Source organism: Larimichthys crocea, chromosome XVII, assembly GCF_000972845.2.
Source record: "Larimichthys crocea isolate SSNF chromosome XVII, L_crocea_2.0, whole genome shotgun sequence".
In the NCBI taxonomy this organism is placed as follows: Eukaryota; Metazoa; Chordata; class Actinopteri; family Sciaenidae; genus Larimichthys; species Larimichthys crocea.
The window spans coordinates 13,409,188-13,431,603 of record NC_040027.1 but is presented as its reverse complement, the minus strand read 5'-3'; the positions used below and the strand labels follow the sequence as shown (position 1 = coordinate 13,431,603).

The window sequence follows — 22,416 nt, the reverse complement described above, 5'->3', positions numbered from 1 at the left end:
AAATAAACATGTTTACAGCCTGGTACAAAAAACAGTTTTGGTCTCTATAGCTGATTTCCCCGTTCATGACAACTGTACTGAGGGTGAATTTATATAGAACTAACTTGTTCAAATTATATTAAGCCTTAAAGTTATGTATAATTAAGAGTGTGGACACTTTGAATGACAGCTTGTGTGAGGCGTCATTCAGCCCCCTTCAGGTCCACGTCTTTGCCAGTTTTAAATTGGCCAGGAGTAGGAAGAGGCAGGACTACAAACATTCCCATTCTTTATACTGTCAGTGGTTCAAACCAGTGAGAAAACGACACAAACAGAAACACAGAAAACTCTCAGATGACTTAAAAACGTCTAACTCTTGCAGAAAATTGTTCTTTACGTAAAGAGACTCCATCGCTCACAGTAACAAGCTGATTCAGTAGAAGATGTTTTCAGGGCCTTTAAGTCGCCCTGCAGAAGCTTGAGTAATCAAACAGACACAGACAATAATGCATCCTTGTTTCCATTTCCTATAATAGACACGTCTTTTGAGAATAAAAACACAATGAGTGCGACTCACAGCCGCGTCCTTGTGGAGAGATAAATGGTGAGTGGACTTCCTTGTACGGTAGGATTTGTTCAGGGATTACGTTATGATATGATACAATACAGGACGAAATGCGGATGGCAGAGAAAGACAATGGGACCAGTGTGTCACACACAAACACACACACACACACACACACAGACACACACACAAGGCCATTTATAGGAAGGCCTTCAGCACAAAGTTTACAAATGATTCATCAGTTAAACAAGATATGAATACTGAACAATACGTTGGAGTCAAGAGGTCACGTGGACTTGCTTATGACAGAAAAGAGTGAATGAAGAGACAACAACAGCGTGTTCTTCTGGTCAATAAGTAAGAGGTGGTTTAAGTTCTGCAAAGAAGACAGTGTAAACTATAAACTGTGTTATCTCCGGAGGCGTTGGTGACAAATAGTATCATTTACATCATCCCTTGTTTGTCCTTGCTACGCCTGAATGTGTGGGATCTAATACATGAATGATGTCACCCTACAGCAACATCACTTCCTCCTTTCAACCTGCTCATGGAAAACTGTGTCGCAAACCATGAACTCCTCTTGACTCCAACCCAGTGCAACCTGGCAAAACAGGACCATCCAGCTACCGAGAGCTCAACGCCGACAGCTAACGAGTCCCAGAGAGGCGCAGTGCTCGTCTGCAGACAGACAAGCACTTGTAAGGGCCTCGATCCTCTGCCTCCACTTCTCCGTCACCTTGGTTTTGTTGGGAATGTTACCATGGTGACCTGTTAAAGCTTTGAGGGGTGGGGGTGGTGCACTTGTGACAGCGGCAGATGTAGGAGGAGGAGGAGGAGAGGGCACGGTGGATTGGTTACCTACCTTTTCACCACCAGGCTGAGGGTCTTGTGGGAGCCTTTCACGAGGCAGATCGCCTCCTGTCTGTAGCCACTCAGGGGAATCTCGTTGATGTTGACGAGCTCGTCTCCCACCTGGAGACTCACAGCTGCTGCCTTGCTGCCCTCCTCGACCTAGAGCATAAACACAGCAGATGGAGAGAGACTGAGAATCAAACGTGCTCTTCTACAGAGATAACAAAACATTTCAAGATGCCATCTCCTGCTCTTCATCTTTCTTTACACGAACACCAACTTTGTTTTTCACAGCTATCAGCTGACAGTCCAGTTTCGACCCCTCTGTTTGAATTAATAACAGATGCGCATACGTGACGTCACTCATATGTTTCTGAAGATTTGTTTTGAAGCTCAAAATCTGTGGCTCTGGCTTTCTGCCTCTTCCACCTCCCAGCTAATCTAAAAATCAGCAAAGACGTGGATCATAGGTGGAGCTGGGGCCGGCCGAATGATGCCTGGTTGCTCAAACAAGACATCTGTAACTCAGTCCATAAGGACATAGCTTGGGAACTCAAAGGTGGCTGGTTCAAGTCCAGCATGGACCACAATATGAAGCATAGACTGGTAGACAGTTTACAATCGCATAGATGCAAGGTACCGAACACGTAACTGCTCCCACGGTGCTGCCTATCTACATTTGCATGGGTATAAGCCTTTTGTGTGTCTGTGGCTGTGTATATATGTACAACCTGAGTGGAAAAACATCAAAAGTTAATCTTTTGAATTCAGAGGCAATAACAGCACATCGAACTATCTGCGCTGTATCATGATGTGCATTCATCAGAGTGGCCTCTATCGCATAGAGAATATACAGTTTACAAGTGGGTGCCAAAAGACTTCTTATGTCCAAGAGGTTCCCACCACAGTGTTGTGAAAGAGATTAAGTAACCTCATACAGCCTAACGTTTGTGCTACTTAAAACCTGTGATAAGCAAAATCCTGATGTTTACTGTAGGTTTTAAAGCATATTGTGGCACAGATTCTTGGTTTTGATTCATGTCTTGTATATATCTCTCTGAGGATGTGAATAAAATACAAAATGTATAAGTTGCCTGATTTGTGCTGAGGAAAGAAGAAAAACAACATGCTGTATTTTATGTAATAAAAATATAAAGCATCTTCAGAGCAGGAAACCATTATGAAAGAAACACTTACTGTACCTTATGTTTTTACTTTATTATAAATACTTAATTTTGATCACACAGCTAAACATTTTCTAATAATTTAAGAAACTTTACCTTTGGTTTAAGTACTCCTGTTACTCCTATTAGCTCTGTTAGCTTTGTTACTCCTGTTAGCTCTTAGCTATGTTAGCTTTGTTACTTTTGTTACACCTGTTAGCTCTGTTACTCCTGTTATCTCTGTTAGCTTTGTTACTTTTGTTACTCCCGTTAGCTTTGTTACTTTTGTTACGCCTGTTAGCTCTGTTACTCCTGTTAGCTATGTTAGCTTTGTTACTTTTGTTACTCCTGTTCGCTGTGTTAGCTTTGTTACTTTTGTTACTCCTGTTAGCTGTGTTAGCTTTGTTACTCCTGTTAGCTCTTAGCTATGTTAGCTTTGTTATTTTTGTTACTCCTGTTAGCTGTGTTAGCTCTGTTACTCCTGTTAGCTTTGTCACTTTTGTTACCCCTGTTAGCTGTGTTAGCTCTGTTACTCCTGTTAGCTGTGTTAGCTTTGTTACTCCTGTTAGCTGTGTTAGCTTTGTTACTCCTGTTAACTGTGTTAGCTTTGTTACTCCTGTTAGCTCTTAACTATGTTAGCTTTGTCACTTTTGTTACCCCTGTTAGCTGTGTTAGCTTTGTTACTCCTGTTAGCTGTGTTAGCTTTGTTACTCCTGTTAGCTGTGTTAGATTTGTTAACTCTTAACTATGTTAGCTTTGTCACTTTTGTTACTCCTGTTAGCTGTGTTACTTTTGTTACTCCTGTTAGCTGTGTTAGATTTGTTAACTCTTAACTATGTTAGCTTTGTTAATTTTGTTACTCCTGTTAGCTCTGTTACTCCCGTTAGCTCTGTTAGCTTTGTTACTTTTGTTACTCCTGTTAGCTGTGTTAGCTTTGTTACTTTTGTTACTCCCGTTAGCTGTGTTAACTTTGTTACTTTTGTTACTCCCGTTAGCTGTGTTAGATTTGTTAACTCTTAACTATGTTAGCTTTGTTAATTTTGTTACTCCTGTTAGCTCTGTTACTCCCGTTAGCTCTGTTAGCTTTGTTACTTTTGTTACTCCTGTTAGCTGTGTTAGCTTTGTTACTTTTGTTACTCCCGTTAGCTTTGTTACTTTTGTTACTCCCGTTAGCTGTGTTAGATTTGTTAACTCTTAACTATGTTAGCTTTGTTAATTTTGTTACTCCTGTTAGCTCTGTTACTCCCGTTAGCTCTGTTAGCTTTGTTACTTTTGTTACTCCTGTTAGCTGTGTTAGCTTTGTTACTTTTGTTACTCCCGTTAGCTGTGTTAACTTTGTTACTTTTGTTACTCCCGTTAGCTGTGTTAGATTTGTTAACTCTTAACTATGTTAGCTTTGTTAATTTTGTTACTCCTGTTAGCTCTGTTACTCCCGTTAGCTCTGTTAGCTTTGTTACTTTTGTTACTCCTGTTAGCTGTGTTAGCTTTGTTACTTTTGTTACTCCCGTTAGCTTTGTTACTTTTGTTACTCCCGTTAGCTCTGTTAACTTTGTTACTTTTGTTACTCCCGTTAGCTGTGTTAGCTTTGTTACTTTTGTTACTCCCGTTAGCTGTGTTAACTTTGTTACTTTTGTTACTCCCGTTAGCTGTGTTAGCTTTGTTACTTTTGTTACTCCCGTTAGCTGTGTTAGCTTTGTTACTTTTGTTACTCCCGTTAGCTGTGTTAGCTTTGTTACTTTTGTTACTCCTGTTAGCTCTATTACTTCTATTAGCTCTGTTAGCTTTGTTACTCCTGTTAACCCTGTTACTCCTGTTAGCTATGTTAGCTCTGTTACTCCTGTTAGCTCTTAGCTATGTTAGCTCTGTTACTCCTGTTAGCTCTTAGCTATGTTAGCTCTGTTACTTGTGTTAGCTGTGTAAACTTTGTTACTTCTGTTATTTGTTAGCTTTGTTACGTCAGTTAGCTCTGTTGCTTCTGTTACTCCTGTAACCTTGTTAGCCCTGTTAGCTTTGTTAAAACCTCTGAATCCAATCCTCACGGCAGTCGAGGTATCAAAACTAAGGGTCGGCCTGACTACAAAGAAAACACACTTCTCTCTTGCTGACATTCTTAGTATATTTTATAAGGTAACAGTGACAGAAGAAGCGCACTGTTTACCAAAGCTAACAGCAGGAAGGCCAGTTTCTAAATAAAAGGATCAAAGGCTTTAAAAAAAAAAGCTTCAAAAAGCTGCTGTCCAAGCCAGTGGCATGATGTAAAAACAAACCGTATTGTGTTTGTTTGAGGGCAGACACCTGGAATAACACATCTGTCAAAGGGAAGTACAGTGAACAGAGCACAATGTACCGGTGTCAGAAACTGCTAGTGTTGGTATATCTCCAGAGAAAACCCCCATCCGAATGCAAGACATTAAACTGACAGAACCACGGCTACAGCGAGGTGTCAGACGTGCCGAGCGTTAAGGTCAGCGCTGTCCTCACGCTGACGCACAAACTTAGATAAAAGTCAGCAGAGACAGCACGTCTCGGTGTGAAAAGAAAAGCAGCGAGAAGTCGCTTGGCAGTTGGCACATTAACACGCGAGAGCCAAGTTCTGCAGCTGATTATCAGTTCTCTGCTCGACCTGTGAGAGGGAGCTCTGTGACTCAACTGCAGAGGTATGTGTACATTTACAGACCATTACGTGTTACATTATCCTCAGCACGGAAAACCAGAACCCAGATAGCTCTAATCAAAGCCCCTTTTTCATTTTTCTACAATACCAATTTTAAAGCAGGGTTAGTGCAGGGCGGACTGAGCAGTTTTACGATGGCTGGCTGGATTCCTGAGCTGGTCCTGATATGGTAATGTATTTTGTAGGGAGACTGAATCACCGGCTGATACATTTACAAGAGGTTACAATGTTTAAATGGACACGAAACAACACCAGTTTTACTGCAACTGGAAGATCAACACCAGTTTGAATACATCGAACTGAAGTACACAAAAGGACATCACAGTCGGGGAAGCAAGAAGGGTAAAATCTTCGACAGAGGTATTGGCAACCACAGGATGAATTTGGCAATATTCAATGTCTTTTTTTTCGCACCGTACTTTCTGACTTTCATACCGTTTTTTTGGAGCTCAGCCCCAAGGTCATTAGGTTCTGCTGAAGATGTAAACGTACTAACACATAGTTTCACTTGAGACAGAAGTTTGTAATCAAACACTAGTCAAACAGCTCCTACAGGGCCTATTTTTTTAAGTTGCGGATGAATACACAAATGGTCGTTACGTAGGTAGATAGGTGTGTGGTCACCAGGCCCTGATTGGGCCCAGGTGAGGAGGTGTGGTCACCATCTTTGCCGTATCTTGGAGATCTGGAGGACCACGATTGGAGCGGCACCTGCCACGACCGACCAGTCACTGCAACCTTTGTAGAATTGAAGCCAAAGTGGTAGTGCCAAAAACTGCAGTTCCTCAAACGTCCACTTGAGGCTGGCTACAGAATGAGTCGGTCTCCATAAGTCCCCATGTTTAAATGTCCAACTTCACAGCAGAAATAAACATGTTTACAGCCTGGTACAAAAAAACAGTTTTGGTCTTTATAGCTAATTTCCCCGTTCATGACAACTGTACTGAGGGTGAATTTATAAAGACCTTAAAATGATGCATAATTAACAGTGTGGCCGCTTTGACTGACAGGTAGATGTCGTAACAAATATATAAACAAATATAATATAACCTGACATATCCTTTAACTTTTTGACAGTTTTAAAATACTTGTTCTCGGCCTCTCCTCAGCTACATTATTGTAAAGACTGCAAGGCTGCAGCAGATATGACCGACCCTTTTTTTTTGGCATATATTCAAATCTACAGTGTTTGGAAGCAGACCAGGCTGCTGAGCAAAGTCTTGTAAATTTTTTGTGCTTGCCTAAAGAAATTATGTAAAGAGGAGAGCATGTAAGACAAGGCGACTAAGCAGACAGGAATGGTAAACTGTGTCTCGAAAATATTCAGAGAAAGTCAACATTAATTCAGGAGCACAAAGGAGAGAGCATGAACCAAACTGATTTGTGCAACCAAGGCGAAACCTTAATCACGTTTATCTGTCCGAGAACTGGTTGTCCAACAACAGTACAGTACTAATTGCTTTATAGAAATTGTTGCTCTAAAAGTCGTCAACAACGTCATGGTAGTCTGGCTTTTATTTAATACAAGCGGACAGGAAACATGGCTCCACCATAAAAATGTAAATAAAAACAAACAGTGTCAGGTAGCAGCATAAAAAGAAAACATGAGGGCAGATAAAGGCAGTGTTCGCACAGCATCCAGGCAGGAGATTCACACTGCTTCTCCAAACATTTTTCACCATGGCAGCCCAATCAGCACGAGCCATACCATGTCCTTTGTTTACCACCTTCCTCCAGGCTATAATCAGTCGAACTGCAGCCATCCTGGACGCCTGAGTATCCTCAAAAATAGCCTCCTGTCTCTCTGTGGGACATGAAGGGAAGGATGTGGTGGCGATGAGGGTAAGGAATGTGTCTTTTCTGCTGACAGACGTCCTGTGCAGCGTGCTGACAGGGCACTGAACTGTACGGTTTTAGGCACTGCCTGCACACATCATCGACAGTGTTATTGCTGTTTGATAAGACACCAGTAACCGCATAAACAAACTCACTTTGCTCAGTATGTTTTGAGGTTAAAACTGTCTCTCCATGTTAGGGAGACGTTTTAAGCATCTGTGCCTTTTAAAGAACTTCTTGGTGGCAAGCAAAAAGCATGTTAGCAGGTGAAATTAACTCTTGATGACATTTTTTACCCATTTTTTATTAGCATTCTTGGTCCATGGAGGCCAACTATTCAATCTGGGGTTAAGATTCAAATGTTTTGACAACTATCGAATGGACCTACACCTCTCAGGATGAACTGGAACCACTTTGGTGTTTCCAGGTCAAATACCTGCACAACTAATAAAACCTCTAATAAACTAATTAGACTAATAAACTAATTAGTTTATTAGAGACTACTAAACTAATAAACTTGAGGCTGGCTACAGAACGAGTCAGTCTCCATACGTCCCCAAGTTTAAATGTCCAACTTCACAGCAGAAGTAAACATGTTTACAGCCTGGTACAAAAAACAGTTTTGGTCTCTATAGCTAATTTCCCGGTTCATGACAACTGTACTGAGGGTGAATTTTTATAGAACTCATCTTATTGTAACAAAGATAATTAAGAAGTTAAAAAAAAACATGTGTCATGGCCACGTTGTGGAGATCAGTTATCTGTTAGGATATTTGTTAACTTTGTGCCGACTCACCTTAGTCGCACAGACAAGAAGAACACTTTATTGTTAGCATTTAATTTCAGCAAAGTTCCTGTAAAGTTTCTAGTGTTTATAATACTTTCTTCTGTAACATATGAAGGGCTTCTATTGAGAGTTTGTAGAATTTAAAAAAGGTACCAGAAAAGGTTTTGTTTTGATCTTTACACACGTCAATGACTCTGAAAACATTCCAGATAAGATGAGGTGGAGATGAGGTAAGTTTGAGCCCCAAAAATGACCCTAATGTTAAAGTTGAGGCTGAAGAACGTTGACAATAACCATTTTTCACCTTATCTAAATATTGTGCATTTACATCAAAGAGCACACACTTCCTTATCAGCATTCCATATTCCCACCTCCAAAACCCTGACTTATCTGGATCTACAAACTTGTTTTTCCGAACAAGAACCACAGTCCTTCTCTCTATGAATCATCTTTACTCCAGTGGTTGAGCAATCCTGAAAACAGTCAAATCGAGCCCACAATTCTGTCACACAATGGATTCAATAATTGGTAAAACCTGTTTACCTGCAGGTGATTTATAACAGCGTGTAAGAACAGAGACATTTTTGCAGCGTGTATGTGTGTCTGGTGCTGGTTCTTTGCGAGAAAAACAATATTTTCTTCCTTATAAAATGTGACCCTGGCAGAGGAAACATATGTACGAGGTGCATGCCCAGCTGTGTTGTGTAAAACAGGATTATATAAGTTTATTGAGACTAAGAACTTTAAGTCCATGAAGACCTTGAGTATAACCTGAGCTATGAGAGGAATGTTAAGAATTTTAATTAGATCCAGGATTTTTTTTTTAAACCAATACTCTAAACCTCTCATCAAACTGTGGGCCCTGTTTTATTATCTTTAATTTTAAAGGCACACGAGCGAGAATAGCCAACAAAATATTTCAATTTGGCGCTCTTCAGCACTGTGTGTTTCTCAGGATGCAGACATACTGACCAAAACCAAACAGAAAGACATGAAAATAACAGTAAGAATGCACTTGTTACTTTTCTAAAAAGATGTATAGTCTGACAAACAAAGTGGCTAAAGTGATAGGTAGCTGTAAGATACTTAAACGTTAAATTCCACCAGGCATGAATGCGCAACCAGAGCTACTCGTTGCTGTTCTAGTCAATGTTTCAAACCCCACCTCAAGCCCCTTGGTGCCCAATCAAGGCAACCTCTGTCGCTGGAAAAAGTGCAGTCTTCAAATGTCCTCTTGAGGCTGGCTACAGAATGAGTCAGTCTCTATAAGTCCCCATGTTAAAATGTCCAACTTCACAGCAGAAATAAACATGTTTACAGCCAGTACAAAAAACAGTTTCTCTCTATAGCTAATTTCCCCATTCATGACAACTGTACTGAGGGTGAACTTTTATAGAACTCATCCGTTCAAATTAATTGATTAAGGCTTAGTTACGTGGCCGCTTTGATTGACAGGCCGTTACAGATGGCTTATTTGAGAACCCAGGCATCATTCGGCCTGCCTCAGATCAGCCGAGGATCCACATCTTTGCTAATTTTTAGATTAGACAGGAGGCAGAAGAAGCTGTACGTCCAACACGGCGGTGGCTTCAAAACAGAGTTAGAGAAACCTATGGGTGACGTCACTCAGGCTCTGTCCATTTTTTACTGTGTAAGATTTAATACCATCTAATTGCCGATTGCAATCCCCTCACCTCATCCTCTTCCTAACATGAAGGAGAAACTTTAATGGAACGCACAAAAAACTCAAAAAAGCCCTAGAGCCAATGTTTAGTTTGTTTGTTTGTTTGTTTTTTGGTGGACTTCGTGGAGAAGGACCAGCGGCGTCTGTAGATCTAAAAGTCTTATTCTAAGGTAACAAGAACACACCAATTCATATTTTTAAGTTATGAATATTGAATTTCTGCCATATTCTGTTAGCCCTGTACACACTGGACTTCTAACACAAATCGACGTGGGTGCAGCTGGGTTACATGGTTGAGCAATACATGGGGAGTTTTAACAGTTTTAAGTAGCCTGACTTCTAAAGAACAAATGTCTTCTTATGTAAATCCAGTGTGTTATTGTTAAATAGAAAATGGTGATTAGGTCGAGTCTAACAACTTTTATGACCCGATTTTAACTCCTCCTTCATTGTGGTCCATCCTACCTGTTCAGACAGGACAGATGGTGTTTTTTTAAAAACATTGCTTACAAAAAGAATATATGGGTGCAAGAACAGCCAACAATACACTCAACTGATATCAGTGTCCGAAAGAATGTGGCAGATAACGAACAAAGTGCATCAGGTGGTACAGGCTTAAATCCATACTGTGTCTGCAGTATATCCACATATTTATCTCATTAGAAAGATGAATGTTGAGAATAAGAGGCCTCAAAAGTATTAAGCAGATAGTGCATCTTGCATTTTTATGTAGTTCACACAAATAATTCAACAACATACCTTTGCTGACTACAATCTGAGAGACTCACCCCAAAAGAGAACAAATCACTAATCCTGACTTCACTTATCCCATCATGCCATTCCAGCGGGCTTCAGGCTGTCACAGATAATTCACTACATTTAGAAAATCAAACAAAGCTCCAACATTCCTCCCCTGATCCTGGTACCACAGGCTGAACCCTCCGAACTGAAATTTAACCCAGCACGAATATATGAGAACGCAAAAACGTCCAGGTGGGAGCTAATAACACACACCGTACGCTAAATGACAGCAAACTAAACTTTGATGTGTTTTAAGACAGCCTGTCAAACGTGTTAAGTCTAGTCCATAACCAATTTACTTTATGAGATAACTGAGCCAGAAGAACTCTGACAAATCTATTAAAATGATTTTAATGGTTGTGATTACACAGGTGAAAAGTTTAGAGTAAAGGCTTCTCACCACCAGATTCAAACAGGTCCGCTTTTTCGTTGGTCCTTGGAGTTAGGATGTGGTGTTCGGTGACAAAACATTAACAAGTAAACGCCGTCAATATCAAACTAAAGAACCGCAGTCCAACTGGGCAATGGTTCACTGCACACAATTCAGCAACGTGACCACGCCATTTAATCTTACAGCTTAAAGACTTAAAATGCTCAGAATTTTAGCCATTCTTGCAAAACTTACGGTAATACGGTGAAGGTGATCCTAACAGTATCGCTCTGAGCACATGTTGTGCCTGAGATCCGGAGTTTCAGCCATCTGAGTTGGACTTTGGACCCCGCGTTTGGGTCAATACAGAGGCGAGGAACAAAAAAAAAAATCAAGCAGAGTCACAGCTCCTGGCAAACAGGTGCTGGTATTTTACCATGTCAAATTAACTAGCAAGGTCTTTTGTAGTAAATCATTACTTAGTCAACAGAGAAGTGAGGTGATTGGGCAGTGACTTGGGTACTGTATGCACAGAGTGGCTCATATCATTAACATGCCATACATGAATCACAAGCTATAGTGCATGCTCTATTGAATGTTTATTTTTTGGATAAACTTGATATAAAGCACTGACTTCAGAGCAGTCTGAATTTACTACACATTCAGTGAGTAAGTGCCAAATGAACACAGCTCTGGAACACGCTTCGACTGACGCAAGACTGCAGTCGCTCCGTCGCATTCATGTCCAAATGCAGGTATGAATGTCAAAGATGAACACTGAGAGCCTACAGCTGTGCTAGTGCCTCTTTGAACTCAATGCTTAAGCCAAACATGCTCATGAGGACAATGCTAAAATGTTAGAGAGGTACAGTGTTTACCATCGGAGCTCATAAATGTTAGCCTGTTTGCATGAATTTGCATATTTTATTGAATAAATAAAACCTTTGACCGGCTGTCGCGGGTAGAGAAAAAGTCTCATAGAAGATCACAGAGGCAAAAAACAATTAATCTCCCTCCAGCGATGATGCAAATCAAGGGAAAAAAATGTTTTTATAAGCTGCCGAAGCAAAAAAATTTAGACTTGAAGAAGAAAAATGTGAATACAGGCAATAAAACGTGAAGCAACAGCAGGTAGACTGTGAAAACTGAGACAAACTGTAGAGGTTGAAGCTAACTACAAGGCCTGGTGTCTCATATCATTCCCTCTTCTTCATTTATTCCTCTAGTGTCAGACGAGAAGAATGTAAATCAACATTTAAGCAGTGAAGCGTCAGATGCGTTCTTGTGTTAATAGTAAGCTTATAGTTTTAACTGGCCTGGGCCACAACTGACAAAACTGATTGTTTGTGCAAACACATATTCAGAGAGTAATATTTAACTTTTCCAGACATCATCACCTGTGTCGTCATGATAAAAGGTCCTGGGAATAGATCTGACATCATAATTTGTTTGGCATCCTGCAGTGTGAAAGCATGTTCACATTAGGAGGGGCTTAATTTCTTCAAAAGGTAGGTGGAACAAATGAACATAGACAGAAGAAGTATACCCAACTCACTCATGTTCTTGTTGCTTTTGGTCATTAACTTGGTAAACTTTCAAGTTTTAAAAGGATAGCTACTCCCTCACATTCTGTTAAAACCCTCTCCCTCCAATCATATATATGAAAAAAACACAGAAGTGAGGGAGCACCAACTGTGGGAGGCCTTGTGGAGATAGTGTGTGATGTGGAGGGTCAATGACTGACCACTGCTCAGTGTAGCATGGACAGAAACAGTCAGAGCTAACCAGCCACGAGAAGCTACTGTGTCACTCTGCATCGCAGTGTAAAAGTTTGATGGAGCTTTGACAGCCACTACAAGCACATCTATGAGAGTTACTGTGTGGGGGAATGTCAGTACGTGGTCCTAGCTCGGCTGTTTATCACGGTTAATGTTACAGTTTGTCTCTGAATATAGCACGCTTATCAGAGTGCCCATGTGTTGCCACTGCAGACTGCCACTGTTTTGTTCGGGTGTTTTTCAGTGGGCGCTTATCAAGCTCGGTGATGCTAACGTTCCGATGCTCAAACTGGGACTACGTGGTTTTTACGCTTGGCACAGCAGCTGCTAATCAGTTGGGGAGGGCGTTCAGCTTAACAGACATAACAAAACATAATAGAGTGAAAAAAATCTGTGATTAGGGGCATCTTGGTAGCTCACCTGATAAAGTGAGCACCCTGTGTGCAAAGACTCAGTCCTTGTTGCATATCATCACCTCTCTCTCTTTCAAATAAAGGTTCAAAAGCCCAAAAAATAGTAAAAGAAATCTATGTAATTATGTATAAAGCACAAAAAATAACGTGCTTCTTTTTAAGTAACAAAAATGATTGGGTGGATTGCTGCAACTTCTATAATCTTATTTTATTCTACTTTAGAGAAAGGATAATCATTATAGAAAATCTACACCCATTGACATTTTGATTGAATTTGATCATTTACAGGGTGGGAAAATGAAAATATTTTGATATAGCCTTTTTTTAAAATTAATTAAAAAGTCATTTCTGCTCACAGTTTAAGTCCAGCTCTCTCTGAGTATTTACCTTGGTTATGAGCAGAGGTTCTCGATGCTCCAGTCCCCCTCTGAGTGTAAATCCCCACGGTGCTCCTCCCGAAAGAAATACATCCACCAGCTTCCAGCTCTCACCATCACCTCTGCCCCTTGGATCCAGATCCCCTGATTTCTGCATCACATGCCACAGGCTCTCTGCCTCTGTATAGTGTGGAGCATTTTTATATCCCTCGATATCCATGGCACTGTTATAAAAGTAAAGGAAGAAAAAAGACAAAATTAAACAATGTCCAGACACAAAATAACAATAAGCACTTATGTTAACGTTGATTTAATGTGATTCTGTTTCAGCGCTATGCTGACGACACTTCGCTGTAACTCTGAATTCTTCTGTCCAAACAGCAGAAAGCCACAACTAGATCTTAACTGGTACTAAAGAATGAGACAATATTACTCTCATTCAAACATTGATCTGGTTGACAATGAATTCTATGAAAGATTTTAGGTTACTGATCACTTTCACAGCTCAACACTGGTCTGGCCACATGTTACACTGCTGATCTTTTAAGCCTTCCTGAACCAGAGTGTGACCTGAAAAGACGTCCGACTGTCTAAAATAAAGTGAACTGAGCATTTGCCAGTGACTGGAGAAGCTAAAGCATCATTTCTGGACTCAGACTGGTAGATAAGAACACGTTTAATATAAATGTTCTCCTTTATCATGTTGTTAATTACTGTCTTCTCTCTTAATACATTTTTTTACACTTAATAGCTGACCTCGTTTTGGATCACGTGTGGAAGACTTTGTACTGTCACCTTTAGTCAGTTTTATTGTATTGTGTATTGTGTACTCAGTAAGTTTGTTTATTTAATTTTTTATAGACTTCCTTATTTGTCAGGTTTTTTTTTTTTACGTTGTGTCTATGTAAAGCTGTTCCAAACAAACCACCGCCCCCAGTGGGATTAATAAAGCTGTATTGAATTTGATTATTTTTTCAGTAGCCTATTGTCTTGGATTTAACTGACAAAGAAGTTAGAAGTAAGAGTAATACAGTCATGTCATATTAAAACATGGCAGCGCCATTACAATAAACAAAAGGCTGACAGCAAATGATGGAATATGGGCTCAGTAATTGAAAAATATAACTTATATAATACCAATAAAGGGTGTCATTGCATTGGGATACTATTTCACACTCAGATGCAGTGTTTCCTGGACATTTTGCACCACAAGTCACGATTCAATTTGCACTTGCACCTTTAGTCATGCTGTGACTTTCATTAATTTTTCTAAAATCTGACTTAATTGTATATAGTTCTTATTTCTAGTTCTATTTCTCATTTCTATAAAACATTTTATTGCTATTAAATTTATCTTTACATGTCTAATTTTAATGTATAATTATTGTGTCTAAAGCTGCTATAGATGCCTGAATTTATCTGTTAGTAAAATTTAAATAAACTTAAAGGGTAAAGTAAAGGGTATACAGCTTGGGGATAGAGATCAAATTAATTATTTCTCACCTAAAAAGGCTTTACTATACTTTTAAAGTATTCCTAACAACATTTATCAAATACTATTTCAAACACAAATGGCTTTCATGTTAAGAATTTAGCATTATTTCATTTATACATCTTCAATAGCACGTTGATTTAAAGTAATTAAGATGCAACCTTTCCACAGGTTTCTGACTTTCATGCTTTATGGGGACTCGACTTTCTAACTCAAACAAACGTGCTCTGTATTTGAGAGGACCTCACAGAATGACTGTGTGGATGTTGAAAGCTGTTTTTATGTTGCTATACAAACTCACTGCGTAAACACCTGTTGTCATACTGCAGACGGGCTGACTTAAACTTAATGCTCTTATGTGTGAGCAGCAATGTCGAGCAAGCACAATGGGGGAAACCATCTTCGGCTGTCCTGACAAATAAACTGAGCTCAGTAAAGCAGCAGACTGTTTTCCCCCACAAAGGTAACCGAGTTAAAGCAGCCACTTTAACATTAAATGAACTTCCCTGTCCCTTAAATAAAAATCATGACAAACTCAGCTTTAGCGGCTGACCTTACCTGGGAATGCAACTTCTGGATAAACCGGTGAACACGAAAGCTTCGTCGGTGTGGCACGCAGCTCTGTCCCAGGTTTACGTTACACATACTTCATCTTTTGTGAGCGTTTTATCCTCAAGTGAATCACTTCTTTTCCTTTTTTTAAAATAAATAAATAAATCGCTAGCCGTGTGGACGGAACACAGTGATAGTTTTCCACTGTTTGTTTGTTTTTTGTTTCTCTTCAGTCCGTGTCCTGCTTCATGATACAAACCGAGGACGACACACTGACACACTCAGGAGAGTTTAAGTGAGCTAGGCTAACCTAGCAGCAGCTCCATCCGTGGACCCACACGGACAACAAGTGTTAGAGAGACACAGCGCAACGCTGACACCTAGCGACGGAGAGAGGGTACTGCAAGATCTGACTCATTAAAAACTTTGTTTTAACAAACTTTACAAGCCCATGACGTTTATACATTTTTACACTTACCTTCAGACACACACAAGAAATGGGAAAATATCTGTAAAGCATAGCTCATATTGTTTTTATAATATATTACTTATGGCCTTCTAGGATTGTCAGACACTATGGCTGGCAGATTTAGCTTGCCTTCTAGGATTGTCAGACACTATGGCTGGCAGATTTAGCTTTTTATATGCTAGACAAGGGGTGTTAAATGGATCTGACAATGTGAAGATATACATTTCTACATTACCTTCAGACACACAAGGAATGGGAAAATATCTGTAAAGCATATATAGCTCAGATTTCATGTGGCCCACAGCTTTGTTTTTATAATATATTACACTGGGGAACACAATTTTTATTGAGTTAGGTCTGACAGCTGTTTTTAACAAATTTTTGGGTGCGGAATCCAAAACTGATCTCAGTGTTTCTCTATCACGTCAAGTTTCAAATATTGGCATACAATGAAATATGAAAGAAACAGCCATGACTGCAATGTTTATTTAACACTATTATGTTTTTACAAAGGATATGGCTACTGTAATTATAATTGTGTGCAAGTAGTTAAGGTAAAAAAATTATATTTATAGCTCTTTCTGGAGTGTTCAACTTGAGGACTATTGTGTTTGATGCTTCAACAATAGTCAGCCATCTTATGTACATCCTATCTACCCTGATAACTTTGTGAGAGGCCCATGGCTTGTCTCGATCACAGAGTTTTACTTTAAAATATGCAAATTATGCTTGTTTGACAAATGCACTGATGTTTGATGTTTTCAAATTGTTCCCCAGTGTTATTTATGGCCTTCTAGGATTGTCAGACACTGTATGGCTGGCAGATTTAGCTTTTTTTTTTAATGAAGCATTTGAATGTGCTAAACAAGGGGTGTCCAAAAGATCTGACAATGTGAAGATGCCTGGGGGGCCATACTAAACATTTCAATTTTTAAAAAAAATCACCAGTAAAAGTTGCATACAAATGGTCTGTAAAATATGTTACAAAAACAATATGGAAGTCATAGAAAAAATAGGAATTGGAAGCAAATGTTACAATAGCAGATAAGACAATAGGAGGAAACTACGGAAGCCTTAAGCAGTCATGCATTTAGTTCATGGAAGTTCATTTAATTTGTTTTTGTGGGATCTCAAGTTACTTATGTCATTATGTCAAAATAACATTTTTGTACGTTGTTGCTCAAATTAATTATCTTGTTATCTAGTGAAAACAAAGTTTTGGACCTTACACATATATCTGGGGGTTGCCCAGTTATCTTAAATTTCTGGAAGAATATTCAAAAGGAGATCAAATGTGTTTCGGATATTAGATCCAGCATTTTACATACTGGGTATACCTTCTGATACTATGAAAGACAGTGACTTGATTACTTTCTTTACTGAGAATTCTGCTTTTAATAGCAAATAAAACAATTACAGCTTCCCGACTTAAGCCAGGGCCACCAGCATAACACAAAAGAGAGAGGGGTTGAAAAATGTCATTAACATGGAAAAAAATCACAGTTTAAAACAGACGAGATGGTCACCATTAATGTGGGTAATGCCAGAACTGATTGCCTCATTTTTATTTACTTATTTATATTTTTTCTCCTTTTTGTCTTTATTGTTGTAAATATTTCAGTTTTTCACTATACTTTTATTTATACTGTAGTAGACTTGATATTAGGTCTATTATTATTATTATTATTATTTACCAAAGCTACATAAGTTTAGGTATCATGAAAATTCCTATTAAGAAAGATGAATTATTATTATCATGACAGTGGAATAGAGTGGACATGGTTGCAAAATAGAACAAACATAAGTGCATATGCATCTCCTCATGTGTGTGTTTATTGTATATGTTATATGTATTTTTTTTTTTTGTCATTTTGTATGTGTTCAATACTTTATACTATTACTACTTACAGATAAATATATATATAAAAAAATCACTGAGGTGAGATTTAAACTATACTTTCTGGTGGGTGAGATAAAGCTAACTGCAAGAAAATCGCCCTATTCAGCTAGCTAACTATAAACTTAAGTTAAGTTAGAATCTTGAACGGGTAGCGGGTGCGTTTCCATGACAACGTGTGGCTAACTATAAACTTAAGTTAGAATCTTGAACGGGTAGCGGGTACGTTTCCATGACAACGTGTGGCTAACTATAAACTTAGGTTAAGTTAGAATCTTGAGGGTAGCGGGTACGTTTCCATGACAACGCGTGTGGGGTTCGATGCGGGTACACGGCAGGGACAAACTGAACCGATTCGCGGAAGTGGTTTTAACGGTGAAACGTCATCAGTAGTTTTAGAAAACACACACACACAGTGTAAAAAAAACAAAACATCGTTAGAGCATGTTAAAAAACTTCTACTGAAGTTGATCCACAGCGTGTTTAAAGTATGTTTAAGAACTGGGGGAGCTGGCTCGGAATACAAAACGAAAATGGACAAGTTGAAGAAAAAGTCGAGTCTGTTGTCGATGTTGGTGAAGAGCAGGACAGTAAAGTGAACAAACAGACTGCTGGAGCTGGAAGTGAGCAGAGCAGTGATGTTCAAGAAGACAACCAACCTCCACAACTCCTTCAAACAGCTAAAGGCTTCAGTGGTGAGTCTGGGGACAGTCAGTAGTCTCTTTGCTGCAGCTGTAGGGTCAGTCTGACGTCACTGTGTTGTTGTTGTTGTTGTTGTTGCTTCTTCGCAGGTTACTTTTATAACATCGCCAGCAGTGCCTCAAAGAAACTGTCCGAGTCTGTCGTTGAAACAGCTCAAACCCTGAAGAAAAGTGTGGAGCAGGGGAACATTAATGGCATCATTGATAAGGTACATAACCCATGCTGTCTGCTGGTAATTCATATATTTTCACTTCCTTCTTTGCACTAAAGAAGTTTGACCTTTTTATTTTTATTTATTTTTTCTTACCCTCAGACCATTCTGGGAGATTTCCAGAAAGAACAAGAAAAGTTTGTTCAGGATAAAAAAGCGAAAAGGTCTGGTAAGTGTCGCAATAGTATGTTTATTTACATATCCACTATGTATGCATGATATATATGTATATCATATTACAATAGATAGAGGTAGAGGACTCACATCCATCACATTTTATCTGCTTTACACCTTTACATTAAGTTCAGGATTCATTTAAAGGTACCTGTTGCAGCAGAATACATTTCCGATATGCTCCACCCTTGAAGTGGTTGGTGGCTCCAACACTACGGGACGCTCTTGCCTGCTGTACAGTGTCTTCATGTTCTGTTATTGATCATGTTTTTTGTTTGTTTTTAATTAATGTTGCTCTTGTGAAGCATTTTGTGACCTTGCACTGTGAAAAGTGCTATCCAAAATAAACTTATTATTATTATTATTATTATTATTATTATTATTATTATTATAGATACTTCATTGTCCTTACAAGGACGTTTGTTGCCTTCAACACATAGATACATTATACACCATAAAATAACCAGAAAAACACAGCACATTTTTCTGTATCTGTATCTGAGGGGGTGCTCTACTTTGTGCTGGCTTCATTGTGTGCAGACCAATGACAGTACAAGTTAGACAGTAACTGCATGCTACTTTTCATTGTTGCTAGGTGCTGCTGTGCCACCGTGGGTTGGTTATAATGAAGAGGAGACCATACAGCAGCAGATTTTAGCTCTGTCGGCTGTGAGTATTACTCTTTTGATATGTGCATCAATGTAATTTCAAAGTGTAGCCGCAGCAGCGTGTTTCTTTATTTGTTGACAGGACAAAAGAAATTTTTTGCGTGATCCTCCTGCCGGGGTGCAATTTCACTTTGACTGCGAGCAAATGTATCCAGTCGCCATGGTGATGTTGGAGGAAGATGAGCTCCTTCGGAAGATGCGTTTCCATCTGGTCCCCAAACAGTGAGAGTGTTTTGTGATGCTCACATAATACTTTGTCCTGTGTTTTTCATCATGTGCATCCCTCCACAAATTTATTAAAAAACAAAAATATTCTATTCCACCGCAGTAATGACTCCTTATTCTTCTTTGTCTTTTATTTTAGGGTGAAAGAGGAAGTCTTCTGGAAGAATTACTTCTACCGCGTGTCCTTAATAAAGCAGTCAGCTCAGCTCACGGCTTTAGCAGCACAGCAGGCTGCTGAGCGGAGGGACGTGGAGAAAACTGGCACCAGTCCTGAGGCTGTTCATCACAAGGGTAAAACTATAATGCCTGTGTTTAATCTTAATGTTCCTGTCAGTGAAAAAAAAGACTCAGCGTCTCGCACATAAACGGTAGGACATCCGCAACATCCTGCTGCACATATTAAAGGACCTGAATTTCCTCATGAAGAAGGGTCTGCTCTTCCTGTTATCCAGGTGTACACCTGTAGTCCAGCACCACCTCCACCACTGGAGGTGGATGAAAAATTGCACTCCAGTTAGACCTAGTCCTCCTCCTAGTAATAAGAATAATAATAATATCAGGGCCGTTGTTTCAATTACTCAGTTTAACAACAGGAAAGAGAGCCCTTTCAGTTTATACAAAGATTACGGTGGATAGAAAAACACTATTGGGGGTCAATTAAATATGAAATGCTGCATTAAATTGTTCATATATTACATACTAAGATACGAGAAAAGAGGTTTCATCACCTAATGGACTCCTAATGGAATGCACTAAGGCTGCATTAAATTTCCCTGCTCATCACGAGGGTAAAACTATAATGCCTGTGAAAAAGACTCATTTAAATTCAGCATATCGCACGTAAAATTATAAATAGTGATCATCGTTGACAGAAGTTGAGGATTTGCCAAATATTGTGTGGAAAATGTTTGAGTAAGGAACCTTTTGAACGCCTAATACCAGCAGTTTCTCTGCACCATTATTGTTATTGATAAAGTGAATATACCTGAGAGATCATGTCAAAAACACGCTTTCTCTAGATGTTGTGAAAAGGAAACCCCCCGCTGCCATCCGCACTACCAAACCAAAGTCACCCGAGGTAAGCCACCTGTGTTTGAAAGGATAAAAACACCAGAGAAAATTACTCATGAAGCCTGAAATGAGCGTGAGTCTGACCTCTTTCTGTTCGTGTTATGAAAGGATGAGGAGGAGATCTCCACCAGCCCGCCCGTGTCCGAGTTTGTGAGCGATGCTTTTGACTCGTGCGACATAAATCAGGACGACCTACGCAAAGAAATGGAACAGCTGGTTCTAGATAAGAGGGAACATCCAAACACAAAGCAGGGTTAGTCTTTTTGTTGTTGTTGTTGTTGTTGTTGAACTGGGTTGTCATGTAAATAGTTTGTCAGAGTTCAATGAGTGACTGTTTTTTACAGAGGCGACCGCTGACTGGGAGAGAGAGCTGCAGGAGGAACTTCAGGAGTACGACGTGTTGGATGATAACGAGAACCGTGATGACAACTGGGACAAGGAGATTGAAGAGATGCTGAAGGAGGACAGTTAGGAGACGCCTACATAAGCTCCTCCAGCCTTTACTGTTTGAACAGCACCTTAAAGGTCAGGAACGGCACACGACTACAGATTTAATGCCACCCCACTGGAATGACTGGTTACAATATTTGTCCTCTAGAGATCTTTCAACACCACTGAGTATCATCATTAACACGTCGGTGTACTATTTCTGTGGATAGATTTAGGTTTTATGAATAAATATTTAGTTTAAGGGAAACAGAGATATCGTCCTGCATCAAGTTCATAATATGATAATGTGAACGCCTCTGCAGAATATTTTCCTCAGACTCGAAAGCGAGAGTGTGTGACCTAACGGCTGCCAGTGTTGCTAATTATAGGATAATGGTAAATGTTATAAATACTGTTGTTAGACAAGAGTCAAAAAACTGACTCAGCAACGTCTGTTACACGGCAATAAAATATCTGCCTGATGTTCCCGAAGCTGCTGATCAAACCACACCAAGTTAAACATATACATATATACATACACAAACACAAGGGGGTGTTTTATTTCTTTAAAACTGCTCTTTGTGAATTAAATTTAACGGTTCATTTGTAAGAGGAAGAATGTCGCTTTCAGGATACATTAAGTTCATTCTCATTAAAACATCCAGATAATAAACAAATAAATTCGACTTACTTGCTTAGAGATCAGACGCCTCATCAGTTGTCTGCTGCAGAAATAAGATTTCATTTGACCAGTAAAGTGTATTTTTTGTATAAAGTTCATCCTGTGACTGAGCCAACCCTTTTTTAATAAATGGACCTGATAACAGTAACCCGACCAGCGTCCATGTTGCTCCAATGACACATCATGCATGTAATGGGCCCTTTGTATTTTATCCAAATGATAAGAGGTAGGACACAATGTGACTGAACATATATGTTTTTTTGTGATTGTCTCCACATGCACACATATACTTTACTGTACGCTGGAGACATGCCACTCCAAACAAACTTTATGTTTTCCCATTTACACCAGAACTGATCCATCGTCTTGTGTTTGTACTGACTGTTTATGCAACATTTTTAACATTTTTTATTAAACATAAACATTTATTACAATCTAAAATGTGTTGACCTTTTCTTATGCTAATGCTTGTGGTTATGATAAGTCTGTATATGTGGATAGTTCTGTATCAGACACATGAAAAAACATTTAAAACCAGCGTTTTTGAAACTGCACTTGAAGATCA

General features: G+C 39.3%; 2 protein-coding genes across 2 annotated transcripts in view; one reads left to right on the top strand and one right to left on the bottom strand.

Moving 5' to 3' along the window:
• shroom2a (shroom family member 2a) overlaps positions 1–15,757 on the bottom strand; it is a 36,481-nt gene extending 20,724 nt beyond the window's left edge. Inside the window, exons 1-3 of the mRNA XM_027290043.1 lie at positions 15,330–15,757; positions 13,290–13,503; positions 1,407–1,555 (exon numbers count right to left, since the gene is read on the bottom strand). Coding sequence (XP_027145844.1) covers positions 1,407–1,555; positions 13,290–13,499 — 359 coding nt within the window. The 5' untranslated portion in view covers positions 13,500–13,503; positions 15,330–15,757. The remainder of the gene's footprint in view (positions 1–1,406; positions 1,556–13,289; positions 13,504–15,329) is intronic.
• Positions 15,758–17,976: 2,219 nt separating this feature from the next.
• Positions 17,977–22,285, top strand: LOC104928284 (synapse-associated protein 1). The gene is made up of 9 exons (XM_010742535.3): positions 17,977–18,384; positions 18,481–18,599; positions 18,705–18,771; positions 19,372–19,445; positions 19,527–19,666; positions 19,809–19,960; positions 20,689–20,747; positions 20,849–20,993; positions 21,085–22,285. The coding sequence occupies exons 1-9, from the start codon at positions 18,180–18,182 to the stop codon at positions 21,210–21,212; spliced, it is 1,089 nt and encodes a 362-aa protein (XP_010740837.3). The 5' UTR covers positions 17,977–18,179; the 3' UTR covers positions 21,213–22,285.
• The last annotated feature ends 131 nt before the right edge of the window (positions 22,286–22,416 follow it).

Excerpts from the sequence above, each read along its gene's own strand:
- LOC104928284 (XM_010742535.3), top strand. The coding sequence starts at position 18,180 with ATGTTTAAGAACTGGGGGAGCTGGCTCGGAATACAAAACGAAAATGGA. Across the intron at positions 18,600-18,704 it reads TTAATGGCATCATTGATAAG|ACCATTCTGGGAGATTTCCA; the intron begins GTACATAACCCA and ends TCTTACCCTCAG. Across the intron at positions 20,994-21,084 it reads ACATCCAAACACAAAGCAGG|AGGCGACCGCTGACTGGGAG; the intron begins GTTAGTCTTTTT and ends TGTTTTTTACAG.